General features: G+C 40.0%; 1 protein-coding gene across 1 annotated transcript in view; it reads right to left on the bottom strand.

Annotated features, from left to right (window-relative positions):
* Window positions 1-1,662: 1,662 nt before the first annotated feature.
* NUCB2 (nucleobindin 2) overlaps window positions 1,663-26,591 on the bottom strand; it is a 37,177-nt gene continuing 12,248 nt past the window's right edge. Inside the window, exons 4-13 of the mRNA XM_083700193.1 lie at window positions 25,475-25,601; window positions 15,535-15,638; window positions 11,724-11,909; window positions 10,626-10,716; window positions 9,126-9,184; window positions 8,350-8,442; window positions 7,578-7,667; window positions 6,069-6,239; window positions 5,042-5,123; window positions 1,663-4,292 (exon numbers count right to left, since the gene is read on the bottom strand). Coding sequence (XP_083556319.1) covers window positions 4,168-4,292; window positions 5,042-5,123; window positions 6,069-6,239; window positions 7,578-7,667; window positions 8,350-8,442; window positions 9,126-9,184; window positions 10,626-10,716; window positions 11,724-11,909; window positions 15,535-15,638; window positions 25,475-25,601 — 1,128 coding nt within the window. The 3' untranslated portion in view covers window positions 1,663-4,167. The remainder of the gene's footprint in view (window positions 4,293-5,041; window positions 5,124-6,068; window positions 6,240-7,577; window positions 7,668-8,349; window positions 8,443-9,125; window positions 9,185-10,625; window positions 10,717-11,723; window positions 11,910-15,534; window positions 15,639-25,474; window positions 25,602-26,591) is intronic.

The following is a 26,591-nucleotide window of genomic DNA, read 5'->3' as shown; positions in this document are numbered from 1 at the left end:
AGAAACAGCTCCTGTACGTAGCTGAGTACTAGGCAATAAACTTTCGAAGCTCGTATCCGTGGCGTCAAAAGAAATCCTCATTTCTCAGGCAGCTGAGGAGTGCTCACGAGTAAGCCAGGTTAAAATACAGGAGGTAAACAGAAAACCAAACAGGCACAGCACCTCAGCAAATCTCACAAATGGTTGACAGCTCAACTTAAGCCTAATCTTGAGTTTAAGTGAAATCTCAACCCATAGCCCCCTACAGTCCTGAGTATTCAATTCATGCTCCAAGTCTCTGGTTTATTGTCTCACATTGACAACAAATAAACTCTGTGTTTTTCTCCAATTGTTGGTTGCTTCAATACATTTTCTGTAGTAACCAACCAATAAATGTAATAAATATAATAATAAATGTTAAACATCCTTGTTTATGATCTACAGTGTTATTGTTTTTAATTCTGCCAAACATAACAATGCTGCCACAACAATCACTGGAAGAAGATGGTCATAGAGGACCCAAAGCAACTGACTATGAATTCAATTTAATTTCTACCTCATGTATACAAAGTAAGGGTGAAACAACATTCTGCATACAAATACTGCACTGGAAATAACACAGATATGTACAACTTTGTTATACTATGCATCTGTTGGGATGCCCAGAGCATCTTCTTTGCAAGTGGAAGGTCCCAGGCTCAACCCCAGCATCTCCAGGTAGGACTGAGGGAGACACTGCCTGCCAGTGTAGACAGTACAGAGCTACATGGGCAGTGGCTATGTGCCAAAGAACTCTTGCTGAAAAGTTTCAATGTGAGGCAGGGTGAAGGACAAGGAAACATAGTCTCCATGTCATAAACCAAAAAGGAATTTAAAAACAACCTTCATGAGACTTGGGCCACCATCCTAAATATTCCTTTTTAGAGAAATAAGTGACACTAAAAACAAATGAACAATACTTTGAAGAAAATGCATTTAGGAATGAAGCACCAAACCATGGAAATTATGTCTTACACCAAGTTTAGGACTAATTTCTTTTAGCCGGGGAGACAAGAATGATTAAACCTAGGAATTTCACCATGCAAACCATGCCCGGCATCACTGAATTCTGATCTGAAAACTTTGCAGGATACGAATTTTGCCACTTACCAAGGGAAGTGCACAATCTTTGCCAAGCTCTCTGTCCCCATACAAAAACAGTAATCATGTCTACTCAGAAGTCAGTACTCAATTTAATGGGGCTTACCCCCAGGCAAGTGGTTAGCATTGCAACTTGGTAATACTTTTTGTGTCATAGTTTTTTTTTATACTTGGGGGTGGGGGAAAGTCCCAAGCATAAGATTTGTTTATAAAACAAACAATTGAACAGAAGCTTCAGATTCATTTTTAATGTTAGATTAATAATACTATAGGAACCTTATTTTAATTCTTACAGATACATTGGTTGTGTCTGATATCATCTGCATTCAGCATGGTCATAGCCTCTTATAAGCATTATAAATTATGAAATAGTTTGAATAGCCTGGCCCATACACAGCTATGACTGTGCCATATTTCCTTGTAGAACGTGGTTTGGCTCACAGTAGTGATAAACAAAACACCATAAATTCTGTATCCTGAACATTTTTAAAGCTTCTTGATTATAAAATGCAATAAGCTTTTGGAATCATACTGCAACCCAACTTTTTATTTTTGTCATGTGATTTTATTTATAATCTTAAAAGAGGGATGTATGCCACATAAAATTTAATGACAGAATGCTTTTTTGGTCTGTATATACTTGTGAGGCCACAAACAAAATACAGAAGATAACTTTCCAACAATTGTATTAGGTGAGCCTCAAGCAAGGATCACAACCTGTATTTAAGCAGCTGTCTAATGTACTGTTTCAAGTAAAACTGTAGAGAAATAGCCTTCCTCCGGGAACTTCTTTTGATTCTCATCTAGGGTCTCCTGTATGGGTAATATGAATTAGGTCATGGGTATCAGTCCAATAATCCTGTTCCATCGCACCTTGTATATAATCCAACTAGGAAGGCACTATGCATGGTTGCAGTTGCCTGTGCTGGCTCTTCTACTGGCCATCGTGGGCTGTGGAAAAAGAAGTCTAGGGCCACAGAAAGACAATTCAGCCTATAGATCAGAACTACATTGCCATATTCATTTCAGGACCATAAAAAGGAAAGAGTGGCTGACACCAAGCAGGAGTAGGAGATGACAAGAAGCAGGAAGGCAAAATTCAGTTAAGATAATGTAACTTGAAAAAAGGAAGCACAGGACGGGTTCATAGGCCACTCTGACCATGGGCTGGTTCCATGGAAAGGCTGCCCACCTGGCCTCTTTGACTCCAAGAAACCACCTGTGTGTATTTGCTATCTGTTTTGAGATGTGCTCATATTATGACATTTGTGGTTTTATTAAAGGAGAATTCGGTGCATGGCAGGAGTTACACACTACCGGTTCATCAAGGGCAGGGAGAAAACCTGCACAGGTTTTTTCAAGTATCCACTACATGCTTAACAGTCTTAAGCAAACTGTGCGCCAAATTCTCCTTCCCTAACTTTTGTATAGGGAAGGCCTGCCTTTCATTTTATCTCTGCAAATATAAATAATTCTGTTATAGCAAAACGGCCAATTTCCTGGAAACAGAAATCATTATAGTTGTTCAATATTTTAATAGCCACCTCCTATTTCTGCCCCATCAGCACAACCATCAGAAAAAAAATACTGTCCTAAACAAATGTAGTTTTCAGACCTCATTTTTAAATACTTTGTATCCAGTCTTAATGCCACTGTCATTCCATTTGCTTCAGTAGTCTTTCAATCAAAATTCAAGTAGGAATAACACAGGAATAAAGAATGTCTTTAGGAGTCATGTTCAAAGGATAAACTGGGTTTCAGCTGTAATGAACTGGATGCTTGTTTTTGAGCTAAAATGGTAAAGAACTCTTAAAGCCATGTTGCTCTTAGCCAGGTTCACAGAAAAACAAAGGGTTATGTGGAGAAACTTGAATTATTATTGAAGATGCTGGCTTCAGGCTTCCATGAAAATATCCACATCTAAACTGCATGCCTTTTAACATTCAGGTAATCATACCCAATGTTAATTAATTTTAGCTTAAACTCAGAATGCAGCTTCTGAGAACTAATGTTTGTATCATACTGATGATTTTCAAAGGAGTCGTTTACAGCAGGAGCCAAGCTGTTTTGTCCAGGAAAAGACAATGAGAGGTCTTTGCTCATTCTGCAAATATACTTTATCATCAAAAGAGCTCTTTTTCATAGCTCATAAAGGGATAAATGCAACTGGCATATTATGAAAGGAAGTAGGACAAAAGTATCTTCTTCATAGCTGACTTGCAGGGGATGTAGCCAGCGGACACACTGTATTCCGTTAGCAACAATAAGGATGGCTAAATCAATACACTTCAAATTCACTATTTCTGTTGAAGGCTTCTTATACTGGCATTCTTAGGCATATTCACTATTGCCTATTACTCCCTGCTGCAATTAGACTTCCTTTTTTATGTGCAGAATTTATTAAAATCAGATCACAGGTGGTTTCTATTCATTTGGTCTCAAAGACCAAAGAGATTGGGGCGGGGAATCCCACCCTCATTCACTTCACCATCCTAAATTCCTGCTTTCCATTGTTGGCACTTTTAGGAAAATATTGTCATAGACTTGTGTCTTGATCAAGCAAACTTCCACTTTACACCCACCGACAATCAAGACTGTCGGCATCATGAACATTTACAAAAAAAAGTAAAAGATTTGTGCCTCTTAGCTTTTCCCTCATCAGTGAGTCTTCTGGCAGATTATAAACATTAAAATTAAAAACATATTTAATTTAACCATGAAGTAGGTGGAGATTTTCCAAGGCACAAATGATGGACAGCCAGCCAAATTATATTGAAGTCAAACAATAATGTTTTCCTGAGGATAAAATCTGGATGATATCCTTAAATCTAGTTACAAAATTAGAATATTTTAATATACCCTTCTCACCTGAAAGATCAGCAGCTTTATAAACCTGCCTTGTATCATTTGTGCCTTTGAAAGTCTTCATGAATCCAATGATTTGAAATGGGGATTTTAAGCTCAATTCCCAATTTGTTTTTACTTCTCTGACCACATCCCCTCCCACTTCTCTCCCAAATCTATGGTACAAATTTGAGGCACATGTGGTTAAGGGTGAGACTGAACGTGATCTGATCCTGCAGCTGTTTCTTGTACTGGTATGCTTCCTGGTGGTAAAGGCTGACTGCCTCCTGCAGGATGATTTTGAACATTTCCAACTGGTTGTGTTGCAGCTGTAACACAAAATACAAAAAACAAAGGTTAGTTGTGTTGAACAATTACCTGGTAATCCAAATCTCAGAAAGTGTGGTTTTACATATTATAGTAGACTCAAATTTTACATGGAGGTTACATTACAGGGGGTTATGCATAAAGCTGAAATCACATATAGTCAAAACGTCCCCAAAGGTTATTAGAACAGAACTCCACATATTTATGGTACTAGATATTTTTTTCCTTGCATAAAATCACCTTTCAGAGAACAAAGAAGGTCTGCAGTATTTGCTTGTTCATTTATGTGCAGTAAGATTTTATAGCTCCATTTTCAATGGTATTTTCAATTTCAATGGCTCTCTTTTATGAAAATGCATCTTTCCCCCCCCCCCTCTCACATACAAAAACACACTTGCCCAAATTATATCTCTCTCTTTCATGTACAGCTGCTAAGAGATATATTTGGAGTTTGTATGAAAGGTGCCCCTATTTCATAGTAAAACATGATAGATTCTTTCATTTGAATTATCTGGCAAGGAAAGTATTTGGGTAGGGGTTCAGTTTCAGGCATCCAAGTGTTCAAACATGTTACATTCCAATCTAATGGGTTAGAAGGCTCCTTCTCTTATTTGCAGTAGAATATTAAGTGCCAAGCTATAAATTTGGTTCTGAATTGCACTGAGGGCATAAACAGTTTTTCTCACAAGCAATGAACACCATCATCAATAATATGTGTGTGTGTGTGAAAGAGAATAATTAATTTACATACGTGGCTGGAATTTCAGTTCTCCACCTGGTCCCGAAGGAGGGTGTCCTTGCTGTAACTTCTTCTGTTCCATTTGTTGGACAGCCTGTTGGGCAGTTACAAACGAACATGGAATGAAATGGAAAATAGGTAATCCAAGGTGTATCAGGGTGTTAATTTCATGCTATATATATATATATATATATATATATATATATATGAATGAATATGAACATCCATATAAGTTCTTGTGTATCACAGTAAAGTCTGCAACAAAATGCTTTCTTAAATAAACTCAGCTTTGTATGGATTCTTCTTTTCTCTGGAACAAGTGCTCCCAAATCCAATAATCTGGTTCAGTACTGTGCAACATGCAGTAACTTTACAGTTCTTTAACACAGAATATCACCAGCACTTTATACTGCTGCTAAAAAAAATTGCACTGGCTGCCAATTAGCAACCAAGCTATTTTTAAGGTGCTGCTATTGGTACAGGTACTGGTGTATAAAGCCCTATGCAGCTTAGGACCACAATACCTAAAAGATCACTCCAACCTTTCGATAGCCATGTTCAAATATATAAAAGGATGTCACATAGAGGAGGGAGAAAGGTTGTTTTCTGCTGCTCCAGAGAAGCGGGCACGGAGCAATGGATCCAAACTACAAGAAAGAAGATTCCACCTAAACATTAGGAAGAACTTCCTGACAGTAAGAGCTGTTCGACAGTGGAATTTGCTGCCAAGGAGTGTGGTGGAGTCTCCTTCTTTGGAGGTCTTTAAGCAGAGGCTTGACAACCATATGTCAGGAGTGCTCTGATGGTGTTTCCTGCTTGGCAGGGGGTTGGACTCGATGGCCCTTGTGGTCTCTTCCAACTCTATGATTCTATGATTCTAGGTCTGGTATGTCTGAGCAGCAGACCCAGCTAACATGCCTTCCAAAGACAGTATACTTCCAGAACAAGAAATGATAATTTGTTCTGTTCTTACTCAACAATAAATACAATGAATTCCGTATCTATAACCAAAGGACATTTGCAGCTATTCAGGTGGTACCTGCTGGAGTTCTTGTCTCTGAGCTTGAAGGTGGTCGTGTTGCCTCTGTAGTTCTTCTTTCCTTTTCTGAAGTTCCAGTGCTTGCTTGTTCAGTTCATCTTCTTGCTGGGAAATGTGACTTTCAAATTCCTTCAGATCGTCTTCAGTGAAGACCTGTTGTTGGTCCAGGGTCTTAAAAACAACAAGAATAAAACACAAACCCCTCAAAGAAAGTTCAATGTCGAAAAAATTAAGAAGCAATTCACAAATTATTCTATAGACCCACCTTTTGAAATATGTGTGCAAGATACAATATTTTTTATGATGATCCGAAGTTTTGATAAAGAGAAGCATTTTACACTAGCTAAATTCTTACCAGAAAGGGGGGGGGGGTAGAAGAGCAAGATTCCTCAAGCACCCCTCCTTTTTCTAACAAGTTCCTGCTCTTTGTCAATGCACAATTCACACACCGTGACAGGAACTTGACTTTGAAAAGACTAAGGGCAGTCACCCTGCCCATTGGAGTGATGAGGAAAATAATCAGCCTGCAGCATTACCTAGCTTTTCCCCACAAGAGGGTCCACACAGGGCCTCCTGCCAGCAGAAACACTCTCCCCGAGAATCTTCTGTATAGGAAGATCTATGCTTCTTAAAGACGGTTGACAACATCAGACTTTCAAGAAGTGATCATTTGCTGAACAGTGCACACACAATACAGGAGCAGTATGCCCACACCTTTTGGTGCTGTATGTTTTCCTCTGCTCCTCCACACCCCCACCTTCCTACATACATAAGCCGTGGTCCAGAAAGTGCCACCCCCACTTTGTTTTAATGTATTTATGTGAGGAATTTTGGGGGGGTTGGTTGGTTTTGTGTTGCTTTGTGTTGCCTTGAGCAAGATAAAGCGACTAGTAAGTTTAATAAATAATAAGAATGGAAATCTGCTTATGCATATGGATTGTATTTGTGGTAACAGTGCAATTATCTGCTCTATGCTACTGGGCTTGAATTTCCCCACACTCTTTCTCACTTAATGTGTAGTGCAACAGAATCTTGTTTGCCAAAGAGAACTCCTTCTGTGCTTATAGAGATATTACTGTAAAGAAGACAGCTTCCAAGCATACAGGACAGCATTACAGCACTTAACAGTTCTCAGTTTCTTTCAGGATCTGGGAAGAAATTGCATAAACCTGACTTTATAAAAAAGATAACACAATTCTCTCTCTGTATTTCCAATATAAATCGCTGACTGCTCTGTTCAAAGAATACTGCAGTCAAAATGCCTGTGCTTATTCTATTTCGAATGCATGCACAAACATTAAGATTGTCCCATAAAGTAGCGTATGCACAGTGTCCTTGGACTCATTGTTCAGATTTTATTTTGATAAAGTTGCTAATAATTAAGCACAGATAAATACAACAAAGAAAGGGGGAAGAGAATCAAAGGCTTGAGACAAACCGACAACTTGTGGTTTGGGTCATGATGGTGGTTGCATGATGGTGGTTCTACTTTAAAAATGGCAGGATTACCTCCCAGCTTTCTGGCTCCAAAAACTCTTTTTTCTCTGTAGCTCTCAAGAATTCTTCCAAAGTCACTAACCGGTCCTTGTTGATGTCAACCTTTTATAAGAGGTACAAGTGAATAAGTACACTTTAGGTACTTGCATTTGTATTCAGCTTTTCAAAAGATTTTCAAAAGATACAGTATTTTAATGTTACAGCACAGGCACCACATTATTCTGAGGGGGAAATGATGACTGAAAACAAAGTAGTCTTCAGTGTGGCCAAATGAATTCCCCTCCTACACACTCACTCACAGCATAATCCAATGCATGTTTACGGTACTCAGAAGTAAGTCCTAATGTGTTCAAAGGGCTTCTCCTATGTAAGGTCCACACAGTTAATTCTTGAGAGTTCTTCAAAAGATTGGATTCCTCACTGAAAATACTATACAATGTTACCAAGCAACTATGTGTATTTCCTCCAGTCCTAATTTTTTAATGTCTAAGGGTCAGAATGCATTAGTGCCCACCACAAGGGACACTGCCATCCTAGTGAAAACATTTTAGAATTGCTTGTCACTGTGACTGTCACCATCCTTATGTGAGAATTTCATATTCCCACTAGCAGCTGCCTGGAACAGACCAGGGATATAGAGACATTAGGGTGTGAAGTGTGTGTGTGTGTGTGTGTGTGTGTGAGAGAGAGAGAGAGAGAGAGAGAGAGAGAGAGATATGAATGGGGTAACAAAAGGGTTTTGCCTACTACAATTATTTATAAAAGAGTGATGTTTTGGCCTCACCTCATTCATGACATGTTCTCTCATTCGTAGCCTCTCTTCTTCCATTTCCACCATGTCATCTTCTTCATTTTTGGGATCATAGACTTTCTCTAGCTAAAACAGAAGCAAATACATCACTGAACTTAAGGAATATGCTTGAAAGAGATTATCCATCCCTGTTATTGTTTAACTATATAAATACGTCAAACAGAGTTGGCTTCTATTTTCAAATCAAGAAATTACTGCTTTTTATGCCAATATACAATACATATTGGTACAAAATCAGTTTGAATTGAATTGAAGTCTTTTGGCTTATCCTCTTCAGACTGGACCAGTATATCAACTTTCCAAATTTTGAACTTACTAAGACATTTGGGCATTGGTCCACTCTGTATGTACAGATATGTAAAAGCCCCTTGCATTTCTATGCCTAGACACTGGAAATATGCATGCCGGGTAGCTAGTCCCAGCCTGAATATGAAATCAATAGCTAATTTCGTAAATGGCATCAGTTCCTGGTATGAAGTTTTTATGTTTTGCCCTTGCATCTATAGGTTTTAGCAATGGACTTTCAAAGTGTTGAAAGTAACTATCTCGTATTGCTCCCTGCTGCAGAATATATTGTTTTTCCTTGAATAATTGACCTGGGTGGTAGTTGGTTTTTTTAAAAAAATAGCCTTTAACACATCTTTGGTAAATACATAAATATTACCAGTGCTGCCATTTTTATATAGAAAGAAGACCTTAAATATCAACTAATTGTAAGGAAGAGTTTCCATGTAATGTGCATCACTTACCTCTTTAGTAAACAGGGCTTCTAACTCCTGCTCATCCAGAAAATGATCATTATTGACATCTATAAAAAGTATAATGCATATAAATATAGAACACCAAAGCATTAGCACACTCATGCACACCAGGTCTAATTCACTTGTAGCAGGCTACAATCCCAACTTGATTAACATCTATATCTAACAAAATATTTTAGCACAGCACGCTTATTTTTCTATTTAGCTACTGACCAGACTGTTGCTGTTGACTATTTGGTTTTGTGTTCTATTAGCAAAGCAAATCTAGAAGCTCTTCAGGCTTCCAATCTCTTATAATGAAATTGGAAACCAAAACATAGCTCAAAATAAAATCTTAATACATAAATAGCCCTTGAAAATATTCAAACTTCATACATTGCCTCTCTTTACCCTTCTCCCCTTGATAAGATCCCACTTAGCCATACCCATATTGAATCATGTTTATCTGCATTAAATCATGGCAGCTTGACTTTTAATAATTAACTTTTGAAGCAAGGGCCTGTTAGACTAGGGTGTGAACATCCATGACCTTTGTAAGATTTCAGTGCCTAACTGCTGTTTAGAACTTGTTGGTGCTATTTAACTTAGAAAGGAATTAACTATCTGTCTCAGATACTATTCTTTATATGTTTCTGCTTCAGATCTGTCCAGCCCTGCACATTTGTCACAACACCATAATGTTGATAAAGTCACTTTGCTACACACAGCCATTGTGCAACTCTAGGGTGTAATAGCAGGGATAAATAGAGAACAGAAATGAGGAGGGGTTAACTCTCAGTCCCATTTCCTGATATTTTACAGGTTCTTTAGTCCCAGTGGGAGGGCAGCTGGGACAACCTTGCCCAGACTTACTTGCTAACAATAACAGCAAAAGAGGGTTTTACTTTGCAGAGCATAGCCTTATAACCTCTGGCCCCTTTGCCCAGATCTGAATATCGATTCTTTAGCAGTTTTGGAAATTCTGCTTATTGCAGTTTTAAAGAACCTTCAAAAGACTGAGTAATCTGTCCAGAAGGTCATGTATAATTACCAGACTAGTTTTCAAGTCCTTGAAAGGGTAATTGCCATGAGTTTTAAAAATACAAGGCAAGCTGAAAATGAATCTAAGTTGTAGTCCTTCTTCAAAACATTATTATTTTCTTCCTCAGTATGGACTCCAGACTGTTGAGGTAAATAGTGCCAAAATGAAAATAAGCGCAACAAGCCCACCAGTTATAGAAATTGTTGTGTTACAAGGACCTATACACATGTAAATAAACTCCAGTACAAAAGGGACACTCCAATGTGAAAATGCTGAATTTATCAACTGTCTGATAAATTGTATCACCTCAGCCCTGATCTGCATAATGGGATTTTATCCTACTACCGATGTTAATTTACTTAAGATTCTTTGTTGTCACATGATGGAGGTATTGCTCCAGAGAAGGCAATCCCAAGAGTATCACTCAAGTTGCTTAATTTTTTACCGGAAAAAATTATGCTCCTTACCATGCAACTTGAAAAAAGTCTTTGGATCGAAATCATTGGGGTCCAGTCCATCTGCCTCCTCCCACACCTCTTTCAACTGGTCTTTACTTCCCTGTAAGTTGATCAGAAAAAGCAATAATGCAAATGATTAGATAGACATTTCTTGCAAACACATTGTGCCAAATAAATCCATATTACCTTTCTAAGAAAAGCTTCAAAATCTAGTTATTCCCCCCCACACACACATACACACACACACTGAAAAGAACACATATATCATCCATTAATGTCAACATCTTCAGTGGGAATCCCTAAATTGTCAGCAGAGGTGATAACAAAAATGAAATAATATGTTACACATGGTCAAGAACCATTTGGATCATTCTACAATGCCACTCTTATTAACAGATGGGCATAACATAAGGGGAGGTAGAACTTGGTCAGGTTCTATTCCCCATAGAAGAAGTTGTCATGAAAGCTGCAGCTCAAACATGTATTAGAAAAGTTTTCAAAGGAAGCACAGATCTCAGTCCCTTCTCATAAATGTTGATCAAATAAGAAATGGCTGGAAAGGAAGCATATAAAATGATATTTCAGTTCAGTAAAGTCCTGCCAGTTCAATAACCAAACCAAATTTAAGTGCATCTATAAAGCATATCCCAGGGGACGCGGGTGGCGCTGTGGGTAAAAGCCTCAGTGCCTAGGGCTTGCCGATCGAAAGGTCAGCGGTTTGAATCCCCGTGGCGGGGTGCGCTCCCGTTGCTCGGTCCCAGCGCCTGCCAACCTAGCAGTTCGAAAGCACCCTCGGGTGCAAGTAGATAAATAGGGACCGCTTACCAGCGGGAAGGTAAACGGCGTTCCGTGTGCAGCTCTGGCTTGCCAGAGCAGCGATGTCACGCTGGCCACGTGACCCGGAAGTGTCTTCGGACAGTGCTGGCCCCTGGCCTCTTGAGTGAGATGGGCGCACAACCCCAGAGTCTGGCAAGACTGGCCCGTACGGGCAGGGGTACCTTTACCTTTACCTATAAAGCATATCCCACTACTTTTATTTATTCTCCTTTTAATGCATAACGCCTGAATACACCTTCACTATATGGTAGACACAAACCATGTGCTTACAGGATGGTTAACTTTGGGGTGATTACTGTGCTTTTTCTTCAGTTCTTCATACTTAGCTTCCTCTTGTCGTCTCTTTTCTTCATCCAGTGTTTTTAAATATTCTCTTCTTTCATGTTCTTTCATCATCTCATATTTCTTAAACTCCTCATGACGAGTCTTGTCATAGTTTTCTAAGTCACTTGTGGCCTACAAATTAAAAATCAATTAAGAATACTGTGTTTTTGGACCACTACAATATGAAGCACAAAATACTCCTTTTATCCAAGCTTTGTGTGTGTCCCAGCAGTGGGTCTGAGATCATGCTGAACAGCTGATATACCGCATTTTTTGCTCTATAAGACTCACCTTTCCCTCCTAAAAAGTAAGGGGAAATGTGTGTGCATCTTATGGAGCGAATGCAGGCTGTGCAGCTATCCCAGAAGCCAGAACAGCAAGAGCGATTGCTGCTTTCACTGCGCAGCGATCCCTCTTGCTGTTCTGGCTTCTAAGATTCAGAATATTTTTTTTCTTGTTTTCCTGCTCCAAAAACTAGGTGCGTCTTATGGTCTGGTGCGTCTTATAGAGCGAAAAATACGGCACTTCACACTCTTTCCTTCCAATTTACTTATGAAAGGAAAGCGTATATGAAGTGGTTTAGTATCTGTCACTAACAACTGAAAAACCACATCAACTCAAACAATTAGATATTCAACACAGAAAATCCAGGGAGTTAATCAAAATTATTAGAGAGGCAGAGTCGCAAAGCTGATTCCACAATTTGGTGGGCCCCTTGTACAATAGTCAACTAGTGTGCCCCCAACCTGAAATGTAAAGATATAGCCAAAGAGAAATAAAACTTCAAAGTTATCACACCCTGACCACCAGTACCATCGACCAGGCACTGCCTTTAAATGAGGACAGGGAGCTAAGCTGCCCAACACATTCTTTTTTGAAATGAACTGCCCCCACTACATCAATGAGAAAACTATTAGTTTTGTCTTTTTCCCTTGACATTTGAGTGTGCCCCTGCAAAGCTGGGAGTCTCTGGTGACTTCCTGGCCATCTAGTGCTCAGGATTGGACAAGCTGATCCTGACTGGGTGAGTACTATAGCACACCGGAGCCAGTGCAGCCGCGAGCGGAGGATCCTGCCACTGTCTGTACAGCGCCTGAGCGCCACCGGCAGCAAACTGCTACATACAACGCATGCACGGTGTTTCACGCATGCGCTGTATGTAGCGATGCCGCACATGCGCTGTACGTAGTGGTTTGCTGCCGGGGCCGCTCGAGCGCCATACGGACGGTGGTGGGATCCCTCCGTCGCCACTACAGCTGCAAGCGGAAGATTCCTTCGCTGCCGTTGCAGCTGCGAGCAGAGGATCCCGCCAACGTCCGTACGGCACTCGGGCGCCGCTGCTGGCAAACCGCTACGTACAGCGCATGCGTGGTGTTGCCGCACATAGCGGTGTACGTAGTGGTGCCGCACATGCGCCCTACGTAGCAATGGCACACATGCGTCATACATAGCAACGCCACACATGTGTCATTCGTAGCGGCGCAACGCGTGCGCAGCCAGCGGTTTGCCCTGCCCTGGGTGTCGGTTAGCCTTCTTTCGCCCCTGACCGGAGGTTAAACCCCTTTATTTGAATGAATTTTTGCACTGCTTGAAAAACAACACACACTCTCAGGTAAACTACTTAGAACTGTGAAATATGTCACTTAATGAGAAGCATACCTTTACTGAATGCCTCTGCTGTATCAGAATTACCTTAAGTATACAGTACAAAGCAATTCAATATACAATTGCCATCAGCCCCAGCCAGCATGGCCAAGTGTCAGGTGTGTTGGGAGTTGTAATTCAGAACATCTGCTGAGGATCAAGTTGGAAGAAGGCTGGGCAAGGTGCAAGGTATTTATATATATGCATTTAATTTCACCAAACCAGCTCCAGACTGATAAAGCTGAGGAATCACAAAGTTGGACCTCTCAAGGATTCCATCCCAGAATGCTCTCAGATCTTACTGTGGCTTATTGTCCATCTGGGCATAGCTGGGGCCTCCACCACAGCCGAACCATCCCCACCAGTGGCTCCTGTAACTGTCCATCATCTTAACCCACCCATCCTGCAAGTCATTAACATTGGAGGGATTGCTACTGGTCCATTATTTCTCCTCCCAACCAATCAACAACAGGAGGAGGGAGCTGGTAAGCCCAAGGCTTGCTTAGGCTCATTCCTACTTGTTAATGTTGTACAACTAAACTATGGTTTAGCATAACCTGAAAATGCAGCTGACTATGCCAGTAGTGCCATTCTGATTATGCTTCTGTCTATTTTTCTACAGTGGTTTTCACAGTCATTCTTCAAGAGCAGACTCAGTCCCATTTCCTCAATTCTCTATTTGCTTAAGCAAAGTGTGATAACAATGAGTCACAAAGTCTCCCGGGGAAATCTCACTCAGCTATGAACTCACTAGGGGGAGCTAAGAATTCACTATACTCAAGTCTCAGCCTTGCCATCTGCAACTTCATAATAATAATAATGTGGTACTAGTTATTTTTAAAGGGTTGTTGCTAGCAATTATCACGATGACTTATTTGCCACGCTTTGAACACTCTAAAGTACTATAACTTTAATAAGTATTTACAGTGGTACCTCGGGTTACAAATGCTTTGGGTTACAAACACTTCGGGTTACAAACTCCGTTAACCCAGAAGTATTTCCTCGGGTTGAGAACTTTGCCCCAGGATGAGAATGGAAATCGCGCGCCAGCGGCACAGCGGCAGCAGAAGACCCCATTAGTGAAAGTAATAACGGGTTCGGGTTAAGAAGGGATCTCCGGAATGAATTAAGTTCGTAACCCGAGGTACCACTGTATCTGTAAGGCTTTCCCTCCTCTGACAGTTGTCCTTCCCAATTATTCAGTAAAGCAAAAGGGCCTATTTGGTGTTTTTGTATCTGCAATACTGTTAACCTCCCCAAGCCTTCAGGAGACGATGGATTGCAAATCTAAACATACTTTTCAATTTCAAAAACAAAGCAAGCAGCTTTAACTGGCTGATTCATTAGCTCAGGGATGGGGACCCGGTGGTCTCTCCAACTGTTACCCATTGGAGCTGCAGTCCAATAACATCTGGAGCGTTGCAGGTTCTCCATCCCTGCTTTTGATCTATGGGGACCAATTTTGATCACGTTGGGAAACACCTGCTTATATTTTGAGACTATTTTGATTCCATCAAGTTTAATGTAGAAAAAAGAGAGAATGAAAAATGCCCTTTTTGAAGATGGTGTTGCAGCTTTTGTTTATTTATTTGTAAGTTTCATTTATTTTTTGCTACTTCAAAAGAACCTATCTTTAGGTTTTGGCAAAATGCAAATCAGTCTAAACCTAAAGCAGTTAACTAGTTAAAAGACAGGTGATTAATCAACGCAAAACTAGTTAAAATCTTTTGTACATATCCAAATACACTTACATAAAATTGCTAAAGGAATCAGAGAAGAAAATTTGCCAGTATTAGCTGGCAAAGGTCAAAAGAGCGCTCAATTTAAAGGCTCTGTAAAAACCTTCAAAGATTGCTTATGTTGGCTTGGGGAGGCAAGTCACATGAGGCACTGTGAGGAAAATGAGCAGACTGTTTTCAAATGCACATAAATGTCTCCTGTGGCACAATATTACATTACGGAGCCGAATGGGATTCTCAGACTATGACTCTTGAAGTAACTATGAAAGTTATTCAAAATGGAGGCGGGGGAGGGAGAAAAAGTGGATTCCACTAAAGAAAAATACAGCAGTAGCAGCAAGCAAGCATCTGGAAAATATTTGCTCAACACTTACAGCTTTGATTAGCATGTCTAAATCTTTAGCTTCAAAAGTGTGAGGGTTGTCGTGGTTCAGATGCTCAAATTGTTTGAGAAGGAACTGATGGTCTATGCCAGAATCTAAAAACAACCCGTACAAAGACAGAAATGATTTAACTACATATATCAATATATATTGGACAACAGGTTAAGTTTCCTGGCACTGCATGAGGGAAGAAACATATTTTAAAAACACATTTATATGCTGCAGCCCTCAAGAGCAACTCAAGGATGGGCTTTAGCCAATGTAAAATGAATATTGACACTCAAAAGGACACAACTGTCAAACTGTTGAGAGATTACACTATAATTTTAATAGGCAGAAACTAAAATGCATACTATAGCAGACATACACCACAACTATTCTCCACTTAAACCAGTTCCAATATCCATCATTTCCTCTAATAGCAAATGTTAGTTACTTAGGTGTTAGTTTGGCAGCTAAGCAGATTGTCACTCAACTAACCTACAAATAAGGTGGCAATTTCCACATACTCCAGGGACACAAAAGTATAGAATTTCTGAAGTAAAATTAAGAGGTATTTAACTTAAAATAAAAAGTAAAGGGGGGGAATCCGGGGGGGGATCAGTGAGGACTGAGCATGCTCAGCAGTTTACAAAAGCCATGGAATGGGGAGTGTCATTTGGAAAAGAAAAAAGTGTTAGCCTCCTTGAGCCGCCTAACAATGGCTAGTATTCTGAAGAAGTGAAGGCCAGTATAATGCAACTATGGGTCAGGTGCAGATATACTGTTCCCCAATAAACAGTTAGGAAATCCAGAAGCAGGCTGTGATAATCTGTACTGCCTTCACTAGCATCTTCCTTTCTCCCTTATGTTCTGGCCATTTCCTGCTAAATGGACTAGGCTTTTTTGTTAAACCGTCTACAAACACTAGTTAAGATAGGCCCTGCTCTGCAGTGTAAGAGAGAGGAGAGGGGGAATTCACACAAATGAGCAAGGCTGCGGGGGAAGCATGTGGGTAAAAGACAGAGTAATATTATGTCTGCACCAGCCTTGAAGTCTTTAGATTCTAAATTAATTCAGTTTGAATTTGGCAAGGTTGGAGGGAGTACAGCGTGGGTGTGAAATGATGGGGGGTGGGAAGGGAGATCCAATGGCTTTCTGAAATGTAACACAATTCTTACAAATAAAGACTTCTATCTTTCTTTGCATAGAACCCTCATGTTGATCATCGTATGCACATACGTATCATATGCACATATGTATAAAGGTGGGATAATGTCCCAGGTAGTGGATTTCCAGTTGCCCAGCAAGATGTTCCCTTCCTTGTCGATCCCTGCTGTTCCCATGCAGATTTTGGGTTATGAAGGGGACAGGGGAAGCGGGGTGGTGGTGGAGAGGAATGGGAAGTCCCACCATGTGTGCAGAGGTCTATTCTACTCAAGAATGGACACAACTGGACTTCCGGAGGCGGCGCGAAACAGCAATGGCGGTCCTCTTCGCGCTGTGAAGAGGGGCTCCGCGAAAAAGGGTCGTCCGCTGCGGCAAAGCGGAGACCCATCAAGAAAAACCACAGGCAGAGCGAGCCTGCGGCCGTGGGACTCGGCGGGCGCCTGGAGCCCCCCCAGAAGCGGAGAAGGAGCTTCGTAAGAGGCTCCGGAACGTGAAAGGGGGAGCGGCGCTGTGAGTTCATCGCTCTTTTCGTGGAAGCAAAGCCGCGCTGCTGCTGCTGATGAGCGCTGACCTTTCTTCTTGAAAATATCGGAATTGGAGCAACATACCCGTGAGTAAGGGGCTTAAATTCTTAATTTAAATTGAAGAAATTCGGCTGAAAACGGGAGGCGAGTAACAGGAAGTCCGCCTCCCGACTCTGCTAATTAGATCAAAGCAAGGGCTCTGAAACGAGCTGAAGTATTTAAAAGGGACTGTAAAAGTGGAAGAAAGAGTGCATTGATAGACTTTGCATTTTGAGGATAAAAGGGAAAGAACTGTGAAACTTATGGACTTTTATTCTGTGGAACTGTCCCCCTATCTTTGAGCTAAACGGAGTTGAAAGGGATAACCCCGTCATCGGGCTGCCAGTGTATAGAAGAGAACTGTCAAACTGCTGTTAAATTATCGACATTGTTGCAGAAATTGAAACTGTTGCATAGACTGAGACATTAATGTTTAACATTGTTGCTTGGACCTATCTTGACACCTTGTGGCTGGATTTTAAGAGATTGGAAGCTTTGGAAACCTTCCTTTTGTGTTTGGGGACTACAAAAATTTAACATGAGGAATAGAGGAACTTCAATGGCGGAAAATAGTTCCTTTCTTTTTTGAAACTTTGAAATACTCCCCCTATAGGACTGTGAAAGTATAGTGGCCTGGGAATTGAGCTCTATTGAAACTTTTTGTGGTTTAATTTGTTTATACTTTGGACTTGTCTTTCCCATGGGACAAAAGATCATTTGACCTTGAACAGAGGCAGGTGTGGAATGAGCGGCACAGGGAGAACAAGAGCAGCTAAAGCCAAAGATAAAGAAAAAGAGAAAAAATCTGGGCAACTTTTGCAAACAACTTTAACTCATCACCGCAGATCATCCGTCCCAACTGTGCTGACTGCACAGGAGGTGGAACTTGCACAGCCTGCTGCAGAAGATATGGCAACTGGAGGATCTGAAATAGTTTTGAAACAAATTTTGGAACAACTGGCAGTTTTAAATCAAAAAGTGGACAATCAAACATCAAAAATTGACCAAGCTACATCCTCTATTGGCAAATTAACTGAACAGGTTTCGCAGCACACTCAGGCAATTGAGAAACTGCAAGGAGCTACGGCAGAAAATTACAAATTAGCTGTGGAAGCCAACCAAAAAGCAGAACAGGCGAATATAAAGGTTGATGAAATTAAAGGAGAAGTAAGACCTCTGAAAAGACAGGTAGGGGAACAACAAGCCTACCTGTCATTGGTTGAATTGAAAAGTAAAGAAAGCAATCTCAGGATAAGGGCTATCCCGGAACTGGAGCAAGACAATTTAGAGGGATTTTTGACACTTTTGTTCTCCAAATTCTGGGGAATTGAGGAAGAAAAGGACTTTAAAATTGTGACAGCCTTTAGACTGGGAAAATCAGTAAAGAAAGACAAGTCCAGAGACTGTTTAGTTGTTCTGAGATCAAGAGAAGAAAGGGATAAGATATTAGGCCTACATTTCAAGAAATCTTTGGAGATAGAAGGCAAAAGGGCCGAAATTTACAGAGATATACCCAAATATCTCTTGGAACTTAGGACTACCTATATAGACCTGACTAAATTGTTGAGATATAACGGAATTCCTTATAGGTGGGAGTTTCCACAAGGACTTTCATTTACTTACAAAGGAAGGAAAATAAAAATTAAAACACCTGAAGACCAGCAGAAGTTCCTACACGACCACGAGGAGGACCTGCAAAAAGGAGCTGCAGCTTCTTGGCCTCCACCACCACCGGGACCACCTCCAAGAGTTATACCACCTGGATCTGGACCAGCACTACCTCCTCCGGGACCGGAGGGAAGCTTAGATACCCCATTGTAGAACCCGTCAATTGATTCAGGATGTCTCTGCAGCTTCTTAGTTGGAACATAAATGGCGGAAATTCCCCGGAAAAAAGAAGGAAAGTTTTTCACATTTTGAAAAAGGAACAATTGGACGTTATCTGCCTACAAGAAACACATGTGACAAGGCTCCACAGAAAAGTGTTAATTAATAAAAGACTAGGCCAAGAATTTATTTCTTCGGACAAAGTTAAGAAAAGAGGAGTGGTGATATATGCAAAGGAGAGCCTGTCACCGAAATTCTTATTTAAAGATGAACATGGCCGAATTTTGGCGATTGAAATACAGACACAAGGAGAAAATTTTTTGATATTAGGAATATATGCTCCAAATGAGGGAAAGTCGGAATTTTTCAGGAAGCTGCATGAGACTATGCTGGATTATTTGGACTATAGTAACATCATTATGCTGGGTGATATGAATGGGGTTGTGTCTGTAAATATGGATAAGTCACAAAGTGCCAACATATCGAAAGATGGCAGACTACCTAAAACTTTCTTTGAAATGACAGACAATATGGACTTAGTCGACATATGGAGGGTTAAGAACCCTCTAGGGAAAGAAGGGACTTTCTTTTCTGAAGCTCATCTGACATGGACACGAATCGACCAAATATGGACAACTAGAGGACTGGCACCTAAGACTAGAAAAGTGGAAATCTGCCCAAAAACCTGCTCCGACCATAATGCTTTGAAAGTGGAATTGAGACTTAATACAACCGGCTCCTTTAGATGGAAAATGAATGACACCTTATTAAGAGATCAGGAGATTGTGAAGAAGGCCCAAAAAACTTTAAAGGACTATTTTGAGATAAATTTGAATACCACCGTGGAAAAAAGAACAATCTGGGACGCAAGTAAGGCAGTTATGAGAGGGTTTCTAATACAACAAAATACGATTAAGAAAAGGCTCTGGAATGAAAAGAAGGAGAAGATATTGGAGAAAATAAGAGGAGAGAAAAAATTAAGATCTAGGCCTAAGTCGAAGGATGTGCTAAGAGAAGTGAAATTTTTCCAGGCGCAATATTCAAAATTGATAAATCAAGAGGTGGAATGGAAAATTAAACAAATGAAACAAAGATCCTTCGAATCGGCGAATAAGTGTGGGAAACTGCTAGCCTGGCAGTTGAAAAAGAGACAAAAGCTTAATACAGTTACAAATCTAGAGATTGAAGGGAGAATGGTTCAGAAACCCGAGGAAATTAGAAAGTGCTTCCAGAGGTACTTCAAAGAACTCTATTCACAAGGGCCGCAAAAAGCTTCCGAGGTGGATCAATTTCTTAAAACTAATGGATTACAAAAAATACCCCTGGAAATGAGAACAAACCTGAACTGTAACATTACACAGCAAGAAATTGAAAGCGCCATTCAAAATCTTCAATTGGGCAAGTCCCCAGGCCCTGATGGCCTAACCTCCAAATATTATAAAGTTTTAAAGGACTATTTGATACAACCTTTGATGGAGGTTTGTAACCAGATTATGGAGGGAAGGAAGGCACCGGAAACGTGGAAAGAAGCTTTCATCACATTGATACCTAAATTAGAAACTGAAAAGACTCAACTTAAGAATTACCGCCCCATCTCACTCCTAAATGTGGATTATAAAATTTTTGCAGATATTTTGGCAAGTAGACTTAAAAAAGTATTAAATGAAGTGATTCATAAGGACCAGGCTGGCTTTCTCCCTGGTAGGCATTTGTTTGATAACACAAGAAATATTGTTGACATTTTGGAACTTCTACAAACAAATCTTAATACTAGAGCGGTTTTAATTTTTATTGATGCAGAGAAGGCCTTTGATAATATTTCTTGGATTTTTATGAAGAAAAATTTGGAAGGGATGGGAGTGGGGCGGGGGTTCGAAAATGGTATAGAAGCAATTTACACAGAACAAAAAGCTAAATTGATAGTAAACAATGTGGTGACTGAGGAGTTTAAAATTGAAAAAGGGACACGTCAGGGGTGCCCCCTATCCCCCCTATTGTTCATCTCAGTTCTGGAGGTGTTGCTAAACATGATTAGAAAGGACCGGTTGGTTCAGGGAATTGAGGTCGGAGTGAAGCAATATAAATTGAAAGCATTTGCAGATGACTTGGTATTAACATTACAGGAACCAGTCTCCAGTACTAAAAGAGTGTTAGAATTAATTTCTGACTTTGGTCGGGTGGCGGGGTTTAAGTTAAATAAGCAAAAAACCAAGGTTTTAGCAAAAAATTTGACAGTTACAGAAACAGATGAGTTCTCTAAAGAAACGGAGTTGAATGTGGTTAAAAAAGTAAAATACCTAGGGGTGTATCTGACCTCCAAAAATTTGAATTTGTTTAAAGATAACTATGAGAAATGTTGGTCAGAAATCAAAAGAGATTTGGAAACATGGTCAAGATTGAAACTTTCCTTGTTAGGCCGAATAGCTGCTGTAAAGATGAATGTACTGCCGAAAATGTTATTTTTGTTTCAGGCCCTACAGATCGTGGACAAGGTGGAATGTTTTGGAAAGTGGCAGAAGGATATTTCTAAGTTTGTTTGGCAGGGCAAAAAGCCCCGAATAAAGTTCAAAATATTAACTGATGCGAAAGAAAGAGGGGGATTTGCCCTGCCAGACTTGAGGTTATATTATGAATCTGCAGCCTTCTGCTGGTTGAAAGATTGGATTTTATTGGAGAACACTGACGTCCTAGATCTGGAAGGGTTTGACAATGCGTTTGGGTGGCATGCTTATTTGTGGTATGACAAGGTCAAAGTGCACAAATTGTTTAAAAACCATATTGTCAGAAGAGCAATTTTGATGGTCTGGACAAAATATAAAGACTTATTGGAGAGTAAGACTCCGAGGTGGCTCTCACCGGTGGAGGCCAAGGCACGTAAGAGACTTAACATGGAGGCCCATTGGCCTAAATATTGGGAAATAATTGAAAAAATTGGAGACAATTGGAGGTTGCTAAGCTTGGAGAAATTGGAAACTAAGGTACGAGACTGGCTGCACTATGCGCAAATTCAAGAGGTATTTAAAAAAGATAAAAAGGTTGGATTCCAGGTGGAAAAATCGAAACTAGAGACTGAATTGTTAGAGCCAAAAAGTAAATTACTTTCGAGAATGTATAACTTGCTGCTTAAGTGGAATACACAGGACGAGACAGTCAAATCCGCTATGATAAAATGGGCTCAGGATGTGGGGCATAACATTATGTTTGAAGACTGGGAAAGGTTATGGAACACCGGAATGAAATTTACGGCATGTAGTGCCTTGAAGGAAAACGTTATGAAAATGATATACCGGTGGTACATGACCCCAGTCAAGCTAGCTAAGATATACCATCTGTCTGACAATAAATGTTGGAAATGTGGAGAGGCGGAAGGGACATTCTTTCATCTCTGGTGGACCTGCCCGAAAGTGAAGGCCTTCTGGGAAATGATCCATAATGAACTAAAAAAGGTACTGAGATTTACCTTACCTAAGAAACCAGAGGCCTTCCTCCTGGGTATGGTAGACCAGAGAGTGTTTAAGAAGGACAGAACCTTTTTTATGTATGCTACCACAGCAGCAAGGATCCTGATTGCAAAACACTGGAAGACACAAGATTTACCCACGCTGGAGGAATGGCAATCACAGTTGATGGACTACATGGAATTGGCTGAAATGTCTGGCAGAATCCGGGACGTGGGAGAAGAAACAATTGAGGAGGACTGGGAAAAGTTTAAGGACTATTTGAAAAAACACTATAAGCTGTATGAATGTTAAAAAAATGCACCTTTCAGGAAACTTTAGCTTCAGCAAATGTAAGTTAATGAAATGAAAATTAAGACACAAGAATTTAGAGGTAAAATAATGAAACAACTTTATTGTGTTTAATACAAAGCATATAAGAATTGGGTTACAGTAAAATTGAAATTAGGGAACATGATAAAATGGAAGATACAATAAGTTTTGAAATAAGTTAACAAATTGCTGACGCTTTATAAGACAGGGAACGTAGGGTTTGGAGGATGTGGGGAAGTCCTTTAAATTGGATGGAAAAAGAACATGGAAATTTGTTATTATTCTATTCTATCTTCTTATAACTATTCTTTATTCTTTTTTCTGTATTTCTCAAAAAGTAATAAAAATATTATAAAAAAAAAAGAATGGACACAACTGGATGCCCCCCACTGGGTATACATCTACAGAGGTGTTTGCATGTTTCCCCCTCTATATTGGCATGTTGGGTAGCTCAGTCAGTAGAGCAACAGACTCTTAATCTCAGGTTTATGGGTTCAAGCCCCATGTTTGGCAAAAGATTCTTGTATTGAAGGAGTTGTACTAGATGACCCTCGTGGTCCCTTCCAGCTCTACAATTCTACAAAATGGCTCTCAGCAAGGAACGTTTTAAATATCACTAACTGCAGAAACTGCTAACCAGGAAAATTATTATTAATATTCCTCTCACTATCCAAATAATTTTGCTATTTGAAAGTCTGCTTAAACAATGAACTTTTCTTTTTTTAAAGAAGAAGCAATATTTCATTAAACAAGACCCAGCAAGGTAAGTCCAGCTGTGTGTGGAGTTTAAGAGCAGAAGCACTTCTTTTAAACTCCCCCCACCATCCCAAACCTTCCTAATGCTTGCTGAGCAGAATTGTGATTTGCTCTGGTGTGCAACAATTCAGATTATCTTTCTGCCATGAACACAGTGAAAGCAGGTCAAAGGGGGGGGGGGGGAATCTGTAATGGATAACCATGTGAACTGGCCCTAACTGCTTTAGAGAAGAATGAAAACTGTTTCATGAACTAAATAATCTATCTTCATAAAGCCTGGCCTTACACTCTATTCCCCTGAAGCACCATTTACTGCTGACTGAAATGTAAGCATTTCAAATGCTGTAGAGAACAGGCCAGTCATCCAATACAGTATATCCATATTTCACATTGCAAAACATTTTCTTCTCCCTATTTCTACATACTACACCTGAAAACAAGGACAGCGGCAACAGAAAAAAAGATTTTGCACAAATTGTGTGTGTGTGTGTTTATTAAGTGTCACTGTTTTGATAAGTATTGCAGCTGCATTATGATAACTATACATGGTACTTTGAAGAATATGTATTTTATCATACTGGACATAGTATCAACTGGTTTTCTGAAATCTATCTTTTCTCTCCTTTAGACATTTTTTCAAGATATTGACAATAAAAGGTGTGGTTTTTCTAATCAAGTTTTACTGCGACACATGCTACGGCCAGTGGGCCAGATGCTGAGCTCTCCTCCCTTTGCGGGTCACTTTGACAGGTAGGCAGCGCCATCTACCAGTCAATCAAATGTTGTCAGGCGACTTAATTTCAAAAGAAAGAGTCCCGATTCTTCCCCTGCATCCAAAAGAAAGTGCAGGGTAGCAAGAAAAGGTGCCAATTCAAAAAGGGTTGACTCTTTGAGGCTAAGGAAGAATCAGAAGTGCACTTAGAAGGCAATTCTGATTCTTCTTCCTTTTAGCCACAGCTTGAAGTTTAAAGCTGCAGTAGGAACTTCCCTGTGCCCTACATCCAGTACTATTTTTCTAGAAAAAGAGGTGCTGGAACTCACCATAAATGCCTCCCTCATTCTCTAGACCTGAGTTCAGGCCACTTCCGGCTGGAAAAAAGCCCTGCCTACATCATATATGAAGTCAGGCCCAGCAAAGGATGGCATGGTTTGCCCAAAACATCCAATATCCTGGGCCCAGTTGAGCTTGATTAGGCCCATAAACCATAAAACAACATTCAGCTTAAAAGATAATTCTCACATTTCTGCTATGCATATTAGAAATACCTGCTAGTCCATGGATTAATTAACATTGTTTCAATGAATTCATTGCAATGCAATCTGCAATTTAAGCATTTTGGAAAAATGATGATACGTGTTTAACTTCCACACAAAAATTAGGAACAAGATGCTACTGCATTTTCGTAATATCAGTATTACAGGGGTAGTATTAACTCATTTTATTTTTGCTCTGTATTCTCATAACCTTGCAAACCTTGTTTCTAAACAGGTGGCCCGATCAGATAGTACTTTGCAGCTCATCAATAGTTTAGTGTTTATATTCCAGTGAAGTATGTTGCTGGTCCTCAGTGAGAAAAGTAAAATTTGCAAAGCTCAAGAGAAATTAATGAAGAAGCTACAAAAGTATTTGACAATATCAAAATGGAACTTGTATAATTGTCTTTTCTTAAACCATTTTCCCAAAAGTGTGTCTGCTGTTTCCTCAGAACTGGTCTGTCTTGTTCTCCTAGATTTCTAAACAGGAAAGGACTGTGTAATGAGATGAAAGGAAACACCAAAGCTCTTACGCCATTCTATTTTATATTAATCTCTGCTACTGTTGTAAACAAGAGAGGCAAATGAAACATTTTTGCTTTGTGTTCTTACCTTGAAATGAATCAATCTTGGCTTTAATTAACATCCTTAATCTTGCAACCTCTTGTCTTTTCAGTTCATCCAGCCTTGTTCTCACATGATGGCTAACTAAATCTAGTTCTTTGCTTAACTTTCCACTCTGTCAATGAAGAAAGCAATTGATAAAGGTAGTCAGTTAATATTTTTTTAGAAGGTAACTATGTTCTACAAGGTTCTCAACAGAGAGAAGACGATGAAGCATTTCTCAACTGACATGTTGCAACCTCTTTTAATCATGGAAACAGAACCCAAAGTCTAACATCCACAGGTTCCATATATAATAAGTAAATGAGTACAGTAAGCCAGTTAAGGATCCAATCCAATTTTTAGTCCAAATTTAGTCCAACTATGTTGCTGACAGAGAGGTCTTATGCTTAGAAGGCCTTCCTTTTTCACTTAGGGGTGGCAGAACACAATGCACGAAGCTGAGATAGATAAGCAGTACTTCCCTTATCTAAAGAAAGGAGGAAGTCCTGCACAAAAACCTCCACACACTGGTGCTCCCACACATTCTAGGAGCAGCTAGATAACACAACCCTGTTTAATATCCCACTGTGAATGGTTCACTTTGAGAACCATTGCTATCTGCAATTGTTGCTGTCATATTATCATGAAGGAGCTGAAGGATGTTCACAAATTTATCTGGGCAGCCAATTTTCAGAAGGACAGTCGACAGAGCATTACGATTTACAGTGTCAAAGGCCTTAGTCAGGTCAATAAACACCATATACAGGGGTTGGTTTTGCTCTCTGCATTTCTCTTGAAGCTGTCAAGAGGTGAAAATCATGTCCACTGTACCCCTAGGTCGAAAACCATTTTGGGATTCAGGAAGGGTAGCCTCAGATATTGTTAGGAGACGGTTTGCTAAGATCCTTGCAAGAATTTTGATGTCCATAGCTAATAAAAAGATGCCTCGATCGTTTCCACAATCTGTTTTATCGCCTTTTTTTCAAGAGACTGATAATTTCGGCATCCCGAAGTCTGCTGGAATCTCTTCTCTCCCCCAGACCTTTTTGATGAGCTTGTGAAGTTGTTGTCTAAGTTCAATTCCACCCACTTTGAAGACCAGCAGGTATCCCATCAGGTCTGC

Source organism: Podarcis gaigeae (assembly GCF_964106915.1).
Source record: "Podarcis gaigeae genome assembly, chromosome: 1".
Classification (NCBI taxonomy): domain Eukaryota; kingdom Metazoa; phylum Chordata; class Lepidosauria; order Squamata; family Lacertidae; genus Podarcis; species Podarcis gaigeae.
Note: the sequence above shows the minus strand (reverse complement) of the source record. Positions and strands in the feature narration are given on the sequence as shown.